The 18,369-nt window shown below is 39.1% G+C and overlaps 1 protein-coding gene across 3 annotated transcripts in view; it reads right to left on the bottom strand.

Moving 5' to 3' along the window:
* The window catches only part of LOC117205224 (zinc finger protein 423 homolog), a 136,577-nt gene that overhangs the window by 10,428 nt on the left and 107,780 nt on the right, over positions 1-18,369 (bottom strand). Inside the window, exons 1-4 of one of the 3 annotated variants that reach the window (XM_033443429.1) lie at positions 11,873-13,086; positions 5,138-5,376; positions 1,607-1,714; positions 1,170-1,312 (exon numbers count right to left, since the gene is read on the bottom strand). In XM_033443429.1, the coding sequence (XP_033299320.1) occupies positions 1,170-1,312; positions 1,607-1,714; positions 5,138-5,376; positions 11,873-11,969 (587 nt within the window). In that variant the 5' untranslated portion in view covers positions 11,970-13,086. Of the gene's footprint in view, positions 1-1,169; positions 1,313-1,606; positions 1,715-5,137; positions 5,377-11,872; positions 13,087-18,369 lie in introns of those variants that run through there. The other 2 variants (XM_033443419.1, XM_033443412.1) reach the window with 2 other exon arrangements.

The following is an 18,369-nucleotide window of genomic DNA, read 5'->3' as shown; positions in this document are numbered from 1 at the left end:
TCTTACGAGTTTCAACCATACTGCGTAAAAAACCTACCAACTCTTCATAATTTGAGATAATCATAATCGAGTAGATTTAGTTCGAGGATTAACGGTATACGATCGAACGAGGTATAAGAAGTAAGGTACAGAAAGTAAGGTACGAAAGAAGTGCGACAGAAATACAAAAGAGGTACGAAAAGGCTGTAAAACGAATGAATGGTATAGATTATTCTAAGGAAGAAGTGTACTCCCAGAAAAATAGGAAGATAGAGTTATTCCATTAATGGTTTATAGTTTATAGTTTGTTGGGGAAAATAAGAGTCTCTCGTTTCAGGGGCCTAATAAAATGCTTATACCTAAAAGGAGTAAACTTATTATTTTTAATGCGCAAAGACTTCTGGTTTTGAAAAAAACATAGCTTCATTTCTATCGGCTATACTTTATTATCTCTTCACACGATGTTTATCAATGGCTTATTATAATTCTTGAAATTCGGGGGGTCCACCGCTGTTTCAATGGAAAGTACTTTTCAGTTATCTTTTCTTTATATTTGTTTGTTATACATTGCCCATGGACTGTTAGGGTCATTCGTTGATTCGACAGTTTCTAGCATCTTGACAAAGAAGAAAAGCCAGCCGTGATTATGCCACTTATTCTTGCAACAGACTATTTCGTGTTACCGAATGAAAATAAGCAATCAGCTTTTGGCAATTTTCAACGTGTATATTTAATACATCAAGCTAAAAGGTTTCTTCTGATATTAACGAAAATAAATAACCGTAACAAGATCTAAAAATATACGCAAGTCTAAACGATAAACCGCTTCCGAATCTAGCAAATTGAAACATGAACCAGTTCGCGAATAATTAGAATGAGGAACGATGAAGCCTTTTAAGGACGAATCAATTGCTCGGAGATCGGAAATTATCCTTGAGAGATGATCGTTGTTAGACAGCGGATGTTTATGCAAATTCATATTTTCGGCCCTATAGCCGAAGGAATGGAATCTAATCGAGAACTTATTTCGATCATTAAATATTATAACGTACAGTATACTTTGGGTATCTTGTATATTATCATACGCGTTCTGTGCATTTTTACACTTTCGAATTTCCCATAACGCATAAAAATCCGCAGTCTACTTACCGTGCAAGTTAAATGCCGCAGAGACTTCTATGCGCACTTACCTTCTGGAGAAAGCAGCGTCGCAGTGCGTGCATCGATATCTTCGGTCTCCTGTATGAAGTTTCACGTGTCGATCTCTACTGCGTTTATGTTTGAACAATCTGGCACACCAGTTGCATTTGTATGGCATTTGATCTCCGTGGCTCTGCGACATCAAAAGAGGGAATCGAAAGTTTTAATATTACACGTGAGACAATGACGAAACATCTTTCAAATTTCCCCCCTTTTTCAATCGAACTTCTACTAGCTTATTTTATACGAGACTTTTCTAATCGAACATTGCTAACGTATTTTTCTCATTTAAAATCAGATCAAACACGACGTAGCTTAAACCACGTTTAAACGGGCACTGGACTTATGTGAAAAAAGATCTTTGTCCAGCAACACCGAACCTACTAAAATAAAATCATTGTCCAGGCAGAGTGGACATTGGACTTACCGGAATAGCAGTTACACTGGACATTGAGCTTACCAGAATAGAAATTACACTGGACATCGAACCGTGAAGAGCTAATATCAATCCTCGATGAAGTTGATCAAAGTGACGCTGTAAATTAAATTGGCAATATGATAGAAAATAATAACACGACTCATCAGAGATTCTTTGCTGGCGGTTCGAAGAGCAAAAGAATTGACGGGCAAGAAAGTTGCTCGTCGAGGAATTCCCCGCGGTGGTTGTCACCCAGGTAGATCGGTGTGACCGATATGATCGCGAACGGGCCGGGTCATTCTCTTTGTACAGTTCTTTTTATGCTCTCCTTTTCTTTTTTCCCTATCTTTTTGTCCTTTTTGTTTCTCGAGTCGGTCTTCGTCCAACGAAATAACCTCGGCACGTACGACTTTCGAGCCGTCGGCTCCTTTGAAGAGACAATTCCGGACGGAAGGGCGAAGCGATCGCCTTCTTCTTGAAGACCTCTGTATCGTGACGTTCACGAGGTTCTTGGATGCGAGCAAGGAAATATGAGGGATTTGGATAAAATTTGAAAGTTCGTATTACGAGGTGTGCGTAAAAAGTAATGAGATAGATCTCGGTTCTCGGGAATCCGTAACATTGTATTAATGTCGGCATGCTGTTTCAGAGTAACTGCGCCTAATACGGAACGCCTAACGTGGATTTTAACAGCTGCCCAAAAAAGGGAAACGTGACTTCTTTCCGATAAAACTAATTTTGAAATACGACGAGATTAATAGACGTTTGTATGCTAGGATTTAAATGTTCTCAAGTCATAGCAAAGAATGTGAAAAATATAGAAGATGTAAAAAATGTCACACGCGGCAAATTACAACGTTCTGAGCCCAAACCGTGTCGGCCGTGTTAGCTTTACGAAATTCAGTAACAAAATAATCTGCTACGTTACTGAAATGGACGTGATACTGAAACGCGCGGAAAAAGAAGTTTTGTATTTCTCAATGCCATCATCATCTTGTGTTTCTGTCGAAGGTAACGAGGAAACTGACTCAACAGCGAAGCTGGTTCCATTGAATGTGCAATAAATCGCGAATCTATGTTCTGCGGAGATCTACAAGAATATCTACAAGATCTACAAGAAGATCTACAAGAATGGAAAAATTCACGATCCACTGAGCTACGCAAATTCTGTAAAAGTATAAATGACGCGAATCCGGCCTTACAGAAAAGATCAAGTTACTCGGTTAAGAATAGGCCACACAAATTGGACATAGTCCTACTACATCGACAGAACTGATCCAAATATGACTTTTTAAAACTCCATTTAACATATTCCGATCACCTGTTCTAAATACAATATTAAAAAGGTACAACATGGTCCAACTAATTCGCTTGTTTCTTGGCTTCTTTGGCTTGGTTCAGTTACAGAAGAAACCAAAAATTCGTTGCACTCCGTAGAACTCGTTCGGATTAGCAAAAATTTGAGAAGAAGGAGAGCAACTTCACTTTTTTGGCTCGGTTTCGCGAAAGAAGGGGTCATCGAGAGACGGAAAACAAGCGTCGCAAAGTATGTTGAAGCAGAGGCTTCGCTCTTTGAAACGAGACTGTGTGTACGATTTCTTTTTCACGAAACTACGGTTGTTCAAGCGTCGACAATTTTTCGCTCGAAATTTAGCGATCCTTCAACCTTACTACGTACTGTATATCAATCCACTCGTACGTTAACAAAGAAAAGAATAAAAATTGCGAAAATTTCAACATTCCCAGTGGTATGCCGCGCGATTATAAAAAATGTTCTAATCCGACCAATCGTACGACTTCCGTGGTCTCGTAGAAACGAGAGACAAAGAGGAAGAATGCCGGAGGCAACGGAGGAAGATTTCATAGCCGCTGAACGAAATTTATCTCCGCTATCCGGCTCGTATCTGCGCTGGAAGCGAAGCGCGATTCAGCTCGCGTATGTGGAAGCGGCTTTTATCGAGGCTTGAAAAGCGTAGAGGAGAAGCCGAAGCATGGAGAACCACCTGAACGGAGCGAACCTGACCGGTACAACCTGTTATGGGCCATGGAACAGATTTTGACCCGACGATGACCCGCCGACGTCGACTCAGACGCGGAAGAGTCGCGCTACTCCTAATACCACCGCCATGCAAAACAGAAAAATCCGAACAGGCCACGCGTCTTACACGCTTGGAACGTCCGCGGCCGAACGTTCAGTTACTTCCGGTTTCCAAGATGCTCTCGACTCAGCAGTTAATCTTTTCGAGATAGACGTTTCTTTTAAGAATGAACGTTCGAATTTATTTTATTTGTTTTTCATTCATTTTTAATCGATTATCTGTTTCTTACGAGTGACATACCATTTGAGAAGCTTCATAGAGAAATAAGAAACGGACGGATATAATACGCACGGAAGGTGAACACGCAAAAAGGAAGGAATGCCTGACAAAGACTTTAAATGGTTTCAAAACGAGGGGGAAAAACAATCGAAAAAGATCGAGTTGGCGGGTATGCAAATTGGCTTGTATAGGTACATAGTTATACTGCCTGTTTGTAAATGAGATTCGTGCGATCGTTGGCGGCAACATGGGTTCGACACAGAAAACAACGGATCGTTAAATTGAATCAGAGCAACGTTGTTGGGACAATTAAGACGATAATTTAGAATTTGTAAAATAATATTCGATGGGTGGGATAGAAGCCCCTGCATTGTTTAAGTAGAAAATCCGAGTGAGTTTAGAGTCTTATTGCAATTATGGCAAGTTCCAGACATTATAAATTTTATAGGGAACTCAAGCCACGAATTTCTTTCCATTTTTTAAATTATGCAATAACCAACTCTGTATTTAATTGTATTCCCGCGTCATATTACGCTTGTACCTTACGCCCACTTATAGATAGGATATCTGAGATTTGTTAGTCCTTTATTCGTTAATCATTTAATTTCCATTACGTTAAATCCTGATAAATTGCCGACGCTGAAGTTTACCTTTCAGAAATAATATGAGAGTGATCAGCCACTGCAACTGATACATCAGATCTGAACGTGATGAAACCAACAATAAAACAACTACAATGAAACGTAATACAACACGAAAAGGGATTAGCTAGGGCTACATTAGGAGTAGGTATATTTAAATCTTCATACTTAAAATCTCTTGGAATAGTTAAGCCGGCAAATGGCTCAAGTTCTAACAAATAATAACTGTTTTAACAAAGTAGTAACAAGTTTTAACAAATAATAATAATAATAATAATTATACTGACGCGATCGTTGGCTCGACGCCAGTCGAGGAACAAGTAATAATACTCGACAATAGCTATTCATAATCGAAAACATTATGAAAAATTTTACAGTGAAAAGAGAAGAAAAAGAAAGAACGAATAATCATGGATATTGATATTCGTGTTTCCTTAGGTACCTGGATAATATGAAATCGATAATTTTATAAAGAATGTAAAATCCATCGATCGACCCGGTTTCTAAGATGCTCAAATATACCTACTCATGATCGAAGAAGTCTTGGAAACTTGGAAAATGAAAAGAAAAATTCAAGGTACCTGTTCGTGCTTCTTCAGGTAGCTAAGTCGAGGAAATGTGCGGTCACAGAATTGACAAGGATAAGGTGCGGTAGCGTTGGTTCCGTCGGCGTTGACACCAACGTCGGCGTCGACCTCGGGCTCCGACGGGAAGCTCGCCGATGTCGGCGTCGCACAAGAAGACGGCGTCTCTCCGCCACGTCGCGAGTTTGCACCGCCATCCTCGCTCTGCCATGACGAACTTCCGGTGCCCAAGGCCTCTGCAATTCAAAGCAAAATTTCCTTCCAAAAATCGTTCAAGTTCAATCGATGGAAATAATTTCACAAGAGTATAACAAATATGACGTATTTTATATTATATTATTTGGTGGATATGGGAAATGAGAAGAAATTGTGACGTGTAAGAGATATAAATGCTTGCTCGTTTCATGGTGGACGGACGGGGATAGCCATTTGTATCAATATAGTAAAGAAGAGGAGGGAATAGTATAATATTAAATCAGCATAGAAAGTGGGAAAAGAATTTTAGCGTTTGTTTTATTTCTCATTTTGTTGTTGAAATAGTATGGTAAAATTCCTATAGATAAATATATCCTTCTTATGAATATAATTATATATCATGGATAATTTTACATTTTTCTAGACAAGTCATAGTTGAAGGATGAAACTTTCTACATTTACACATTTATCATCAATTAACGAGTAACATTAAGTTACTAATTAAACGATAAATAGATCTGCTTTTGATAAAACTGATCTTCTGACATTGGTACATTATACTCTTTTTTTTTTTACAGAAATGCCATCAAACAACTGTGCTTATATTATTAATAATCGATAAAACGTTCTGTCCCCAAAAGGATTGATTTTATTTAAATTAGCAACCGAATTCGCAGCAGTGATGTCAAACTTTTGACGTTGTAAATGCCAAAAGTCAGGAAACCGAGGAACGAAGATGAAGAAAGGGAGAAGCCCAGGCCTAAGAAACCAAGGAACCAAAATCTAAGAGCCAAGATACCGAGACCAAACGACCAAAGAACTTCTCGGTTTGCAGTCAACAAAGTGTCGATCAAAGAACAGCGTCGATCTTTCATGCACACGGAACAACAGTGGCAAATATTCGTATAAAGCGATCCTTTTCGGGGAACAGGTTTATAAATGTCGTAAGACGGACCTGTCCCATAAATGACCTTACGAACTCGAACACGCGTAGGAATATTACAAGAGGTCTGGCTGACCTTAGCTCGCCCGTTACGTGTCTCTTTATATCGTTTTCGTAACGAGTATGCGGTGAAACTGGTACCATTAACCCGTGAACGTCGTCAAGAAGCTTCGTCGTTCATCCTCCGCGAGAAGACTGGTCCTCTTGTCCTTTTGATAGAAGAAAAGCACATTCCTCGCGGGAATTCTCTACTCGGGCTTTGCCTCCTCTCTTCTTTATCCCTCTATCACCCTGTTATCCAATGTTCATACGGCTCATGCAGGTACTTGTTCAAGTGCTTGTTCAAGTTGCTTCGCGAGGACGGAGATCGTTTTCTCGAGACAATTTGTCGGTGCCTATGTATTTGGCTTTATTTCAGACCCTTATCTGTTCGATTCTTTCGGAAAATATTTCGAGAATATAAATAAGATAATTTAATTGATATAATTTGTATAATTATAGTAATTAGTATAGTTTAATTAATCCAGAATAGGTGAAAATTCCAAGGAATTCTAAATTATAGAGATTTATATAATATGGATATTGGGAAATTATATATATAGCGCTTCTAACATATACATATATATATCCCTTGACATCCCTTATATATCCCTTATATATCCTTTGATATTGAATTTTTTTCTATCATGACGATTAAGAGAGTAATTAAGAGCGGCAGAGTTAGATGTGACACCATTGTATATTTGGGTGCATATAACAAATTCGTAGCTTTAAATAACGTAATTAATACGTTTGGTTACCCATACATCTGTTTTCCAATTATCATTGGCAAAATTAGACTCCGAAGGTGAGTTCAGGCCGTTCAATATTTATCGTCAATATTTCTCAACATAATTAAAAATTACTAAGAAACTAACGTAGAAAGAAGATATATAATCGTCAACACATTGTTATCATTAAATCACACATTGTTACTATCATCGAGAACGTTTCAGAACTTCGAAATATTGACCATAAATATCGATAGTTGGTAGAATTCTCAAAGGTAGTAGAATTCTCGATAAAATAGAGTGTAAAGAAGTAAAGAAAAAAAAAAAAGAAACGCGTCGTAGAAAGAGAAAACCGGTGACAAAGGAGACATCCGGACGAGGCGAATCGAATAATTAATAATTGCCAGGAATGAAGAAGACTCCCACCGGGTCGGATAGAGCAAAGTGGCCCTGGTAAACGGTGGAAATGACTCGGCTAGTTGGCCGTTTCCTCATTTGCCCAGTCCACACGCTGGATCCGACACCCACCACTGGATTTAAGAGATTTTGCGGAATCCCGCCGTCTCTTGCTCGCTTTGAAACACGAACGCGATGAGAGACACCCAACGAGATCGGATCACGGACGTGGATTCGTTTAAATGGGTCGCATCCTCCACCCACGCGGCCTTCACGTTTTTCCCCCTTTCTAGCCTTCTGCGATCGCGTAGAAACTTACGCGATGTTGGATGATTGCTTAAACGACGATCAGCAAGATTTTTACATGGATGATCTAGAGTCTAGAAGATTCTTGGAGGAATTAGAAGGAAGCGCAAAGGGCGTTGAGGGATTTGAAAGTTAGGCTGACAACGAGGAGGGGCGGTTGTAGTGATCGAAGTTTGCGTTTTTGATTGTTGAATCGCAGATTTGGTGGATTGTGTACCATAGTTCCTGAGTATTTTTAAGCTCCCATTTTCTGTTTTGCCAAACTTCTCAATTAAATGTTGATGTTATTAAATCTTTTTTATTCTTCACATTCCGTATCTATGTTTCCAGATTTTTGTATCTACAAATTTTTATGTTACTCTACTATATATGTATATATTATTTTGCTTTGCGGCTACGAGATGAGATTGATGTACATAGATTTCTCATTCACATTCTCATTTGGCCTTAATATATACTAGATTGTTACATATATATTTAAACATACTCTTAATTATACTCTAGTTAATCTACGCTTAATTGTTTAAATTTAATCTTTGTTACTCTGCTATATTCATAATTTTCCGAATATTTCTGCTAAAATTATCTCATTCTCCTCTGCCTATTCGTGGCAATTCGCAATGTAAATACTTATTGCAGTAGGGTTTTTCTTTGGAGTTTCACAGTAATATCGATGATTTCTCAGTAAGACCGATCGATTGCAATCGTGGATCTCGTGAAAAATCAGGTGTCCCTGCAATTGTGCAACGTGGGTATGGGATCGAGGCACTCGCCCAATTGGCGGCATCCAGCATGACTCACGCGCGCCTCTTCTTGCAGAAAAAGAGACGCAGCAGATCGGGTGAGCACGCAATAAATATAAACCGAGCTGCCGATCGAGCGTACGAAAGCACCCAGCTGACCCCGTCGTCGTCAACAATTTGGCTTCGATTGCCAACAAATCAGGATCAAGCCTTTCGTCAGCCCATTCATGGAAAGCTCCGATCGTTCTTCGAAATCTTTCAAAGACCCATCTTTCAAAAGGGTGAATTCTAATGCGTATTACCTTTTCAACGTCTCTAAAAGTTGTTGCAGACGCAGGTTATTTTGCAAAGAAACGTTCACGATCTTTACCCTTGTTGCAGTTGGTGCGTTTTACGTATTTCATAAATTCTGAAAATTATATTTTTATTGAGTTGAAGATCCTACTAACGTCTACTATTAAAATGATTCATTAATCAATAGTTCAAAATTCACTAAAAAACTGTTAAAATTCACAGAGAAGCGAGCCGAGAAACTTGGAAAATATTCGAAGAACATTGCTTCCTTTCGAACATCCCTAATTGCTAAAAGAGCGCGAAACGAAGTTGGAGGCTTATAAAGCGAAAATTACATTTCGTAACAGATTTTCTGATTTCTACGAGGAGAGTACAGGTAACGTTAATCTAAAACGAATGAAAATTCCAAATTTACTTTGTTCATCATTATCCTCTAGAGAAGAGTCTAACGTTCGTATAGGACATACATCTGGGAAATGTATTTAACACAAAGATTGCTGTATTAGAGATTAGAACTGCATTTATTGCAACGAAATCTTAGCAAGTATCCGACCAATGGAACTCTTGTCGTCTAAATTTACTCGTTTAAACGACAACTTCTATCATGAACGAAAACTGACCTACATAACAAGGATAACCATCATACGAACTGTTTGTCCCCCAGTCGGTTCTACCGTATGCTCTTTCATTCACGAGCTCGCACTGAAGGGTTGAAAGGATTTTTCAAGCCGAAGGGTTGAAATTATCTCTCTTTGCCTCCCATTAAACGAGGAATCCATTCGGGTACAAAATCGGAACAAAAGTCACTTATCTGAACGATAAACTAAGAACTCCAATTGTCTGAAGTAACTTTTCTCCCCAAGTTTAAGCTGCGATGAAACTGACCACGAAATTCAACAAATTCAATGTTCGAATTCAATGGAAAGAGCAATGTTGAAAAAATGTGAGAACAGCGTTTCTCAAAGCTGGCGATGAACGCTCTAAAGAGGATCGCGGATCGATGAGTGATCGAGAAGAAGATGCGAGAATTTACGAATTCCGGTGGAAAATGGGGGACGATAACGTGAAAACGAGTAGAAGCAAGGACGCGAAGGCTTGTTGGAGGATTCGAAGGGGGTTTTATTTAGAATCTCGATTCCGTCCAATCAGCGGCGATGTGTCATCGACGCGAAAATAGTCGCACTTAACACTGGCAGCTCTTTTCTGCGACCTGCCGATGCCAGCCGTATTGCATTGTGTTTTTATCTTGTCCAAGTGTTAGTGCGAGCCCATACAGCCTCCCTTGTGGTCGCATGTGGCCGCGTATAATGTTGTCACCTCGTGCCCGTCGCTATTTATAGGATGCTTCGACCACGCTTATTAATAGGGGGCCGACTTAACGCCTTTGTTAATTGTGACTTATGTTAGCACGCGAACCTCTGACAGCCCTCCTCTCGTCAGACCAGTGCCAGTGGTTTGCGCGGATTTTTTCATTGACGTTCGTTGTACGTTTGATCGTCGATCGCAGATAGATTCCAATAACCGGTTCATTAGGGTTTTGCTAATTTGAATCTATTATTCGACATGAAATTTTGACGATTCGTTATTGCGGAGATTGAGTTATTTACGAATTGCTGTTAGTGAGACGTCGCCGATTCGAGCATCGAGTATTTTATTAGGGTGATTGATAATTGGAATTTTTTTTTAGGGTGCTTTAATTTCATAGGTGGAGATTAATTTGATTTCTAACGAAGAAATTTTAATAGATAGATTATTTGAGATTCAAAATATCGATTCATTAATTTCGATTTTGGTAGTAAATTAATTCAACACCTATTTAGAAACTAGTTTACTGATCGATTATTCCAATTATGGTTTTTTCGAATATTATATTCTCATCGATCTTACGAATGATCGTGTCGAAACATTGAATCCTTTCAATATATTGAGATTTCAATAGTTCATTGATTGGAAATACATACGCATACTTAATTAGAAATTCGATAATCGTTTACTGCGACTGGCTGCTACAGAATATTTGCACTTTGACAGCCGATCGTTCGAAGTTCATTTAGAAATCTTATGATCAATTATTGCGTCTGGATATTGGAATTTTTCAAAATTCAGGAGTAATGGAATGTTGCCGATACGTAGTATGCAATACTAATTAAAAATTTGAAGATCGATTATTGTTCGTGAATGATCTTAGAATATCGAGATATTTACAATTCGTTGATTCTATCTTTAAGTAAAATCTCGTTAAATAAATTGCTATGATTTATTTAGATCCTGCTAGAACGCTGAGATATTTATACCTCATACTACCGAACTCTTCTACAATTTCAGAGTTTGATAATCTATTATTTCACCTCCCAATTGAAAATTTAATGTATCCGATTATGGTATGTGATTAGCCTAAAAGCTTAGAATTCCGATAGTCTAATTACTCTAATCATTACAATTTGCCACCAAAATTGCGAAAATTCTCAGAATAAACCACCCTCTTGTTATATATTAAAAATCGCATAGTACAATAAAAGTAACTGGTTCCCTAAAATTCAATGCAAATAAGAAAATCCACGGAAGGAGAGTTGTTGTAATTTCGATACTAAATCTTGGTGTAATCTAGAGATTTATTAGAAGAGTGACATGTGGCAACTAATATATAATGGCAAATGTCAACTTTCCTAATTGTGATCTATGATGCCCATTCTCTAAGGTCTAAATTGAACAGCGTCAAATTGATATTACGTATGCCTTCTCCAACAGCGAGGCTTTCAGAAAATTCTATCAGACAGTCGATGATGCGTTGTCATCGTGAGATGCTCTTAATAACGTAGAAGTTAACGATCAATTACCGGATCAGATTGAAATTGAGAAGACGCGTGAAACGAAGGGGAACTGATTGAAGCGCGCTTGTACGAAACGCAGAAAAAGTGGCTCGTAAAGAATATTTCTCGTTTATTGTTAATATTTAGATTTTTCTTCAATTGACTCGAAACTGCCTGTCGACGAACGCCATTGTTTCATATTTTTATCTTTATTTGAGAAACGATATGAAACTTTCGTGCCATAATTTAATAAAATATAACGCGAAGAGTCCTACCTTTCGATTTGGCTTGTTCATCTCGAGAAGGTTCTTTGTGGGCCTGAATTTTTCCTATCAATAGCTCTAATCTCGAACTGTTTCCCTTAAACAACATCCTGGTGTTCTTCCTGTTCAGTCATCCCTCGTGTACTCCAGTTCATTCGCCATCATCTTAGCACCCTCGACCAATTTGTCAATCCATTTTCTCGATTCTTATTAGCTTACTCTTTATCGCACTTCTTTATCTCTATTACCAATGCTCCAAAAATAATCAATCGTGCTCTTCTTTTCAGTTCTTTCGATAACTGGTTAATAAATCAACGAGAATTGATTATAACCAATGCACGAGTCAATAGGAAACTTGCGAAGATTGAAAAACATTGATTAAGTCTTCGGTCGCACTAAATTTTCACTGCACTTCCTCTTGCGCTTCTCTTCTCAACTGTTCCAGAGTCGATCAACGATTTTCAACAACTTGTACGATTTTCCCCCTTTCTGGTTTATTCAGTCTGACAGCAATATAAAACCAAAGCAAAGCCAAATAGCAATCAAGGAGACTGTCGATATTAACAACATTGATCGGTTCTTCTGTCCGTACAAGTCCACCAACTCTCCTTCACTCCGTCAACGTTATTCGAACACGCTTCCAGCCAATTCTCTAGTTGTCCTCCATCTCTGACTGTTCAATATCGAATCACGATTGCTAATTATAATCTATGAACGGATCAAAGTCGACGACGATGCCCGCGAAAGTCGATGCTAAAAATATCGATGGATCGTTAGCTTACTTTCGGAAATTTTCCAACGTCGTTGGTAAATTGCGAAAAATCCTGCAAACTCGAACGTAAGTGGAAAATCCACGGCAGCAGAACGGGACACGCTAGCGAATAAGCTGTCAGGCGTGAAGTATCGCGGTCGGAACGCGAAAGACGATCCTTGACTGGAAGGAAGAAATCGATCCGATCACGACTGTTCGATCGGAAAGACTGACTGACTATCGGCTCTTGGTCTCGCGCGACCAGCCGCTCGAGGAACACGGTTGAGTGTATAAACGCGTACTAACCGGTGAACCCACGGTGGTGACTATTATCGCGCACGATGCAAAAGCGACGCACCAACGTCCTCCTCCTGAAGGCGAAAGAGTGCTGGCTGTACGTGGAAGGAGAGAAGGGACAACGACGACGACAAAAGCCGGCTGTGAGAGGCTAGGGAGTCCCCAGGGAAACCAGCCACCGCATTGGACGGTAGGCGGGATCGCACACTAACGAGTACACCCACCTTCCGGCTATCTATCGCACCTATTTAACCTTTCATTCATTTTCTGCACAGGCTAATATACCTGAGACCTCTTGCGAGGACAATCGCTAACTTGGTCATTAAGTATTTGCGGCTCGGGTCAGTGGAGGGGTCGTTGATGGGTCTGCCGATGGGGTGGTTGGCTTCCGAGAATCGAATTTTTATACCGAGGTTTGCAGATTCTTTGATGAACGAATCGAAGCCAGTCGTGATACGTATATCTGCATCCTTATTTATATCCTGGTCCGTATATATGCTGCCAATATCGATATTCTCTGTTACATCATTGATACTTTGCAATTTTTATGCTGCCAGGATCCAGCATTTCCAAGCATACTCCAAACTTCTGGCTTTCATATTCAACCTTTTATCTACCTTTTACGTCGATTAGTACACTTATCGGTCCTCTTTTGAGGCAGTTTCCTGACTTTGTTATTAGGAATTTCCTGTTTGAGTCGGTGGAGGGGTCGCTGATGGGTTTGTCGATGGGGTGGTTGGCTGGAATTTTTATTCGTAGGTTTGCAGATTGTTTGACGAGCCAATCGAAGCTAGTCGTGATATGCATATCTGCATCCTTATTTATATGGTTTATTATGGTTCGTATGTATGTTGCGAATATCGACATTCTGTTACATCATTCATATTCTTCGATATTCCATACTCCCAAACTTCTGTCTCATCTGTTCTATCCATCACACAGTAAGCAAGTTGCGAGGTTCTTTCGCGTCTTTTACGGACGAACTGGCGATTTGCCTGAGAAGTGCCGGTTTTAATAAGCAGATTCATAATGAAAGTATAGTGTGTGTTAATGGCTTCGGCGGTAGAGGAATCATTGGTTGTTCGGGAGCCTTGGGCGTATATGTTTGAAATTTTAATTGGGAGGATTTTGAAGTGGCAGAAGCTTAGAGCGATAGTAGCGAAGAGGAGATTTGAGGATACAAAACTTGCTGAAGATTTACTGGGAATTTAGACGCATTATATGGTGTACTTTCATATGGAATATGTATCAGAAATCTGGTACTGTCGATTAGTCAAACATAGTAGCCTACTTGAAGGAATACAGCATCTATTTCTGTGCTACCTATCTTACAAAACTGGACAACCATTAAGTACAAAATAGATCATCGTTATAAACCAATTATGATTAAATTTAACTTTCGATCATCCGCTATCAGAAGATCTCTAGGAGGTGCAACATTTCTATGTAGAATTTTATATGGTCGCATTAACTGCATCGAGTTCCTCACTTAACTTTCTTTAACTTCTATGTACCACCGTTTTCTAGCAGATCGTCAAAGCTCTTTTATAATTTAATTATGATATACTCTTTTTATAAAGACCCTCGACCTCAGTTTCGCTAGAGCACTGACTACTCATCGTAGCTTGCATCGTATACTTGCTCTTTTCCATTTTTTGTTGTATTTCTTTTATCTTGTTGTATTTCTTCGTATGCTAATTAACCCTTGGCGCTTTGCGGCATATTTTCCATTCTCTTATTCGTTTCTTCTCGTACAGCGGGAAGGCGAAATTTCAAGGGAACTTATATTTTGAAAAAATTCGGAGCCAGCGTAATTTCGTGCTATATAATTAACAGTAATCTCTTTGTGTCCATTTAGAGAGGACGTCCGTGTTGTTTGCCAGATCTAGCGTTAAGTTTCTGCGAAGCTATGCATCTACACATATTTTTGCATAATTTTACTGTCAAAGTGATTTCTCCGTTGATTTATCCGTACTTTGAACTTTAGCATAATTTCACTCTGTTCGAAATTTGAGCACCGACAGCACGAAAGCGTAAATTATTAAAATATTAAATAATTAATAATTAAATAAAGATGAAATAATTAATTAAACCTAAATACACGTAGAAAATTACAAATTATCAAAATGTTTTCTATGACTTCGTTATACGATTTATGAACGCTAGTAGAGTTTTCCCATTAGTTTATTATCCGAGGTAAATTCGACTCACGTTATCCGCGATAATCTACCGTGGATTTAAGTAATTATAACTTGTAAATTGTGAATTATGTTTTGCAGTAACGAATACCGCAAGATAGAGAATAAAATATCATCTTGACACAGGAGGTTCAGATTTAAAAATACGAAAATGCTTTCGAGAAATATTTCCAAGATTTTTAAGAAGAACGTTTACTTAGTTTAAAGTTCGGAAAATTGAGAATCGTTATACGATTTGGCACTAATGAAAGATAGAATCCGATCTGAAAGCGCCCAAGGAAATTAGAAAATATTTAGTATCCATAAATTGTAGGGAAATTTCTTGACGTTATGAAAAACGTTTAACTGCGTTACGAAACGTCTTGTACATTCCAATTGATTAAAAATTAACCGAATGTTAAACGAAAGTAAACACATTTTACTTCCTCGAAGCGATATCCAGCGACAGTTAACGAGCTGATAACTTCGCCGTCTAATTGAACAAGCAGCACGACGAATAATTCTTGTGAAATCTATTTTCAAGGATGACCAATGGGCCTCCTATCGGGGATCCTGATCGGACCTTTCCAACCGATTCGTGTTTAACTATACACAGGGTGGTGCAATTACACACAATAAATCAACGTAAAATTCTTTCTATATTTGAACGTAGATTTGTATCTTGTGTTTGAGGAAAAGAGACAGAAGATATTCACAACAAGATTATTTCTACATCGGTAAACACGAATCTCGAGCGAGAGATACTTTTATTTTATTCTCTGTATGTTATCACGTGCCTAGTGCCTTACACTGTTGTGTATTACTATAGACGCAAGCACATTTGCTGTATTATGCGTTCGATATTTCCAAGAAATCGCTAATCACGCCTGGATATGTTAAGCGAAATTGTTTTTGCAAAAGGTAAATTGAACGCTACAAAATATCAGCGGATATTGCGTAGCGAATTATTGCTTTTCATGACTGAATTGGAAGACGAGAACAGAATTTCTCGACAAGACGATGCTCCTATTCGTACAGCCGCCACTACGAAAAAGTGGTTTCAAGATTTCGGAATAGAATTATTATTAGCATCGAGACCTGATCTGAACCTGATCCTTCTGGATCCGAGAACCAGAGAGAAATTCCAGCAGGAAAAGTTCACGATCGGGAGAAGTTACATGTACAAGATATTTGTCGACTTAGGAAAAGAATAAAATTCGCCTGGACAGATACTGAAAACGAAACTCTAAATAAGTTAGTGGATAGCGTGCCTAACGGATTAACAGAAGCAATGAAGAAGAAAGGAAAATCCATCGAGCATTGGATGGAAATATCAACACAATAAAAACTTTGATTTTTCCTAGACTTTGAAAGAAGAGAATTTTTGTTCGTCCCCGGGTTTGTTCCATATTGTAGGACGAAATCATACAAACAGCTTTCAGTTTATAATTCTTTACCGTATTCTTTCCATGTAAATTCGTCACTCTTCTTACTATTATACTTCAGTATATAAATTCAGAAACATCCTGTATGCGCACGGAGACTTTCAAAAACGCGTTGGTATTGGAAACAGAAGAGGAAAGAAAAAAAAAAGAAAGAAAGAAAGGAGAAGAAGAAGAGGGAGAAAGAAGTAGAAGAGCCCACCGGGGAAAAAGAGGGCGAAGAAAAGAAAGCGAAATTCGAAGTGGAGAGAGAAGAGGCCCCCTACAACCCCTGTGAAATCGACTGGAATGGATTCTCACACACGGCTGGAGCTCTGTACCACCTTATGGGAGCAACAGAGGAGATCGACTCCCTACGGGGACCCATAAGGTGTGCTTGTAACCCGTAGCCCGTGCACGGAAAGGCGCGAGGCGCCCACCCATCGCGATTATTTATCTCGTTGCGATCGTGACATTAGGTGGTCTTCGTTTCCAACGACGTCATTCGCACGTAAATGCATGTATGTTGCTGTCAATGCTCCCTCGTGAGACTGCTTACCTCTCAATTTTCTCGTTTATATCGACTTCTTTCAATGTGCACTATAGTTCTCTTGCCTGATAATTGACCAACTAATAACATTGGGTTGGCTCGTGTAAATTGGGGCACTTTTGTTCAATGTGAATAGTTTCCTTTCTTTTTTTTTTTTCAAATATTTAGCAGGAAATTCGATCAAATATTAGCCGGTTCGCGTGTGGTACATTGCGTTTGCACAGTGTCACTTATCCAGATGTGACTGCGTGGGAGTTCAGGTAGGCGTGTCTTGAAGATCTTCCACTCCACGTGCACTCTGTTTACCGTTTCTTCGGTAGCTAACACAATGAGGGACAAAGCAGCATCGTAATCAGTTGCATAACGCGCAATTATATCAAGTTTCTGAACTTGTGTTCTAACCTTTGCTCTGAGTTTGGGCGGCACAAAAGTCTTGGAAATTTGGCGTGGATCGCGACTATAGTTTGGGGATGAAACATTATCGAGAGGACAAGCGTTTTCTGTTTCCTGATACGTTCGAGACAAGCGTAACGCCAGCGAACATCGAAGCTGTTCGGCAACTGATGGAGCATGGTGGAGCATGGTAACGATCGGAGAAATCTGCTCGAAAGTTAATATCAGTGAAGGAAGCGTGGTTTCTATCATTCGGAAGGAGTTGAAGTCGCGCAAAATCACGACCGCCTGAAAAGGCGTAAGGAGGACAACGCATGTTGCAAACAGCAACGAAGAAGAGCACTTCGCGTGCAATTGGCTTGCGAAGCAGCCCTCTAGTTTCGTAGAAAGTGTAACGAGAAAATTGCTAATATGGTGGAAAAAGTGCGCGGAGAGAAACGGAATACACATAGAAAAATACCTGGTTCTTGTCCCTTTTGGGACATTTTACTGAAACGTGAGGTTTAGCAATAGCAATGGTCTGTAGTAATAAAATCAAAGAATAAAACAGTCGTTTCATTGCAACTTCGTTCTATATTGTAACAGCCACGCGTAGGCTGTGTTGGACGAGTATACTCGTCGTCGCTTACTTTTCGCGGCACGTTTTAGGTGCACACTTTTCAAAGAGCTAACTGGTCAAGTCAAGAATCGCTATAGTATATGTATCTGCTGAAAAGAACTAATTAACAGAAACAACGTATTTATTATTTCAATAATTCATAATAAATGAATTCAATTTAATAAATGAATTTTAACAGCTAACAATGAATACGTTATTTCTATTAACCCGTTTAATTTGCGGTAAACATGGTCGCGATAAATCCAGATAATTAAGAGCGACCATAGAATAGTATGTCTGCTGGAAAGAAGCGATTCAAGAC

Source organism: Bombus bifarius, unplaced genomic scaffold (genome assembly GCF_011952205.1).
Source record: "Bombus bifarius isolate JDL3187 unplaced genomic scaffold, Bbif_JDL3187 scf7180000007966, whole genome shotgun sequence".
Lineage (NCBI taxonomy): Eukaryota > Metazoa > Arthropoda > Insecta > Hymenoptera > Apidae > Bombus > Bombus bifarius.
Note: the sequence above shows the minus strand (reverse complement) of the source record. Positions and strands in the feature narration are given on the sequence as shown.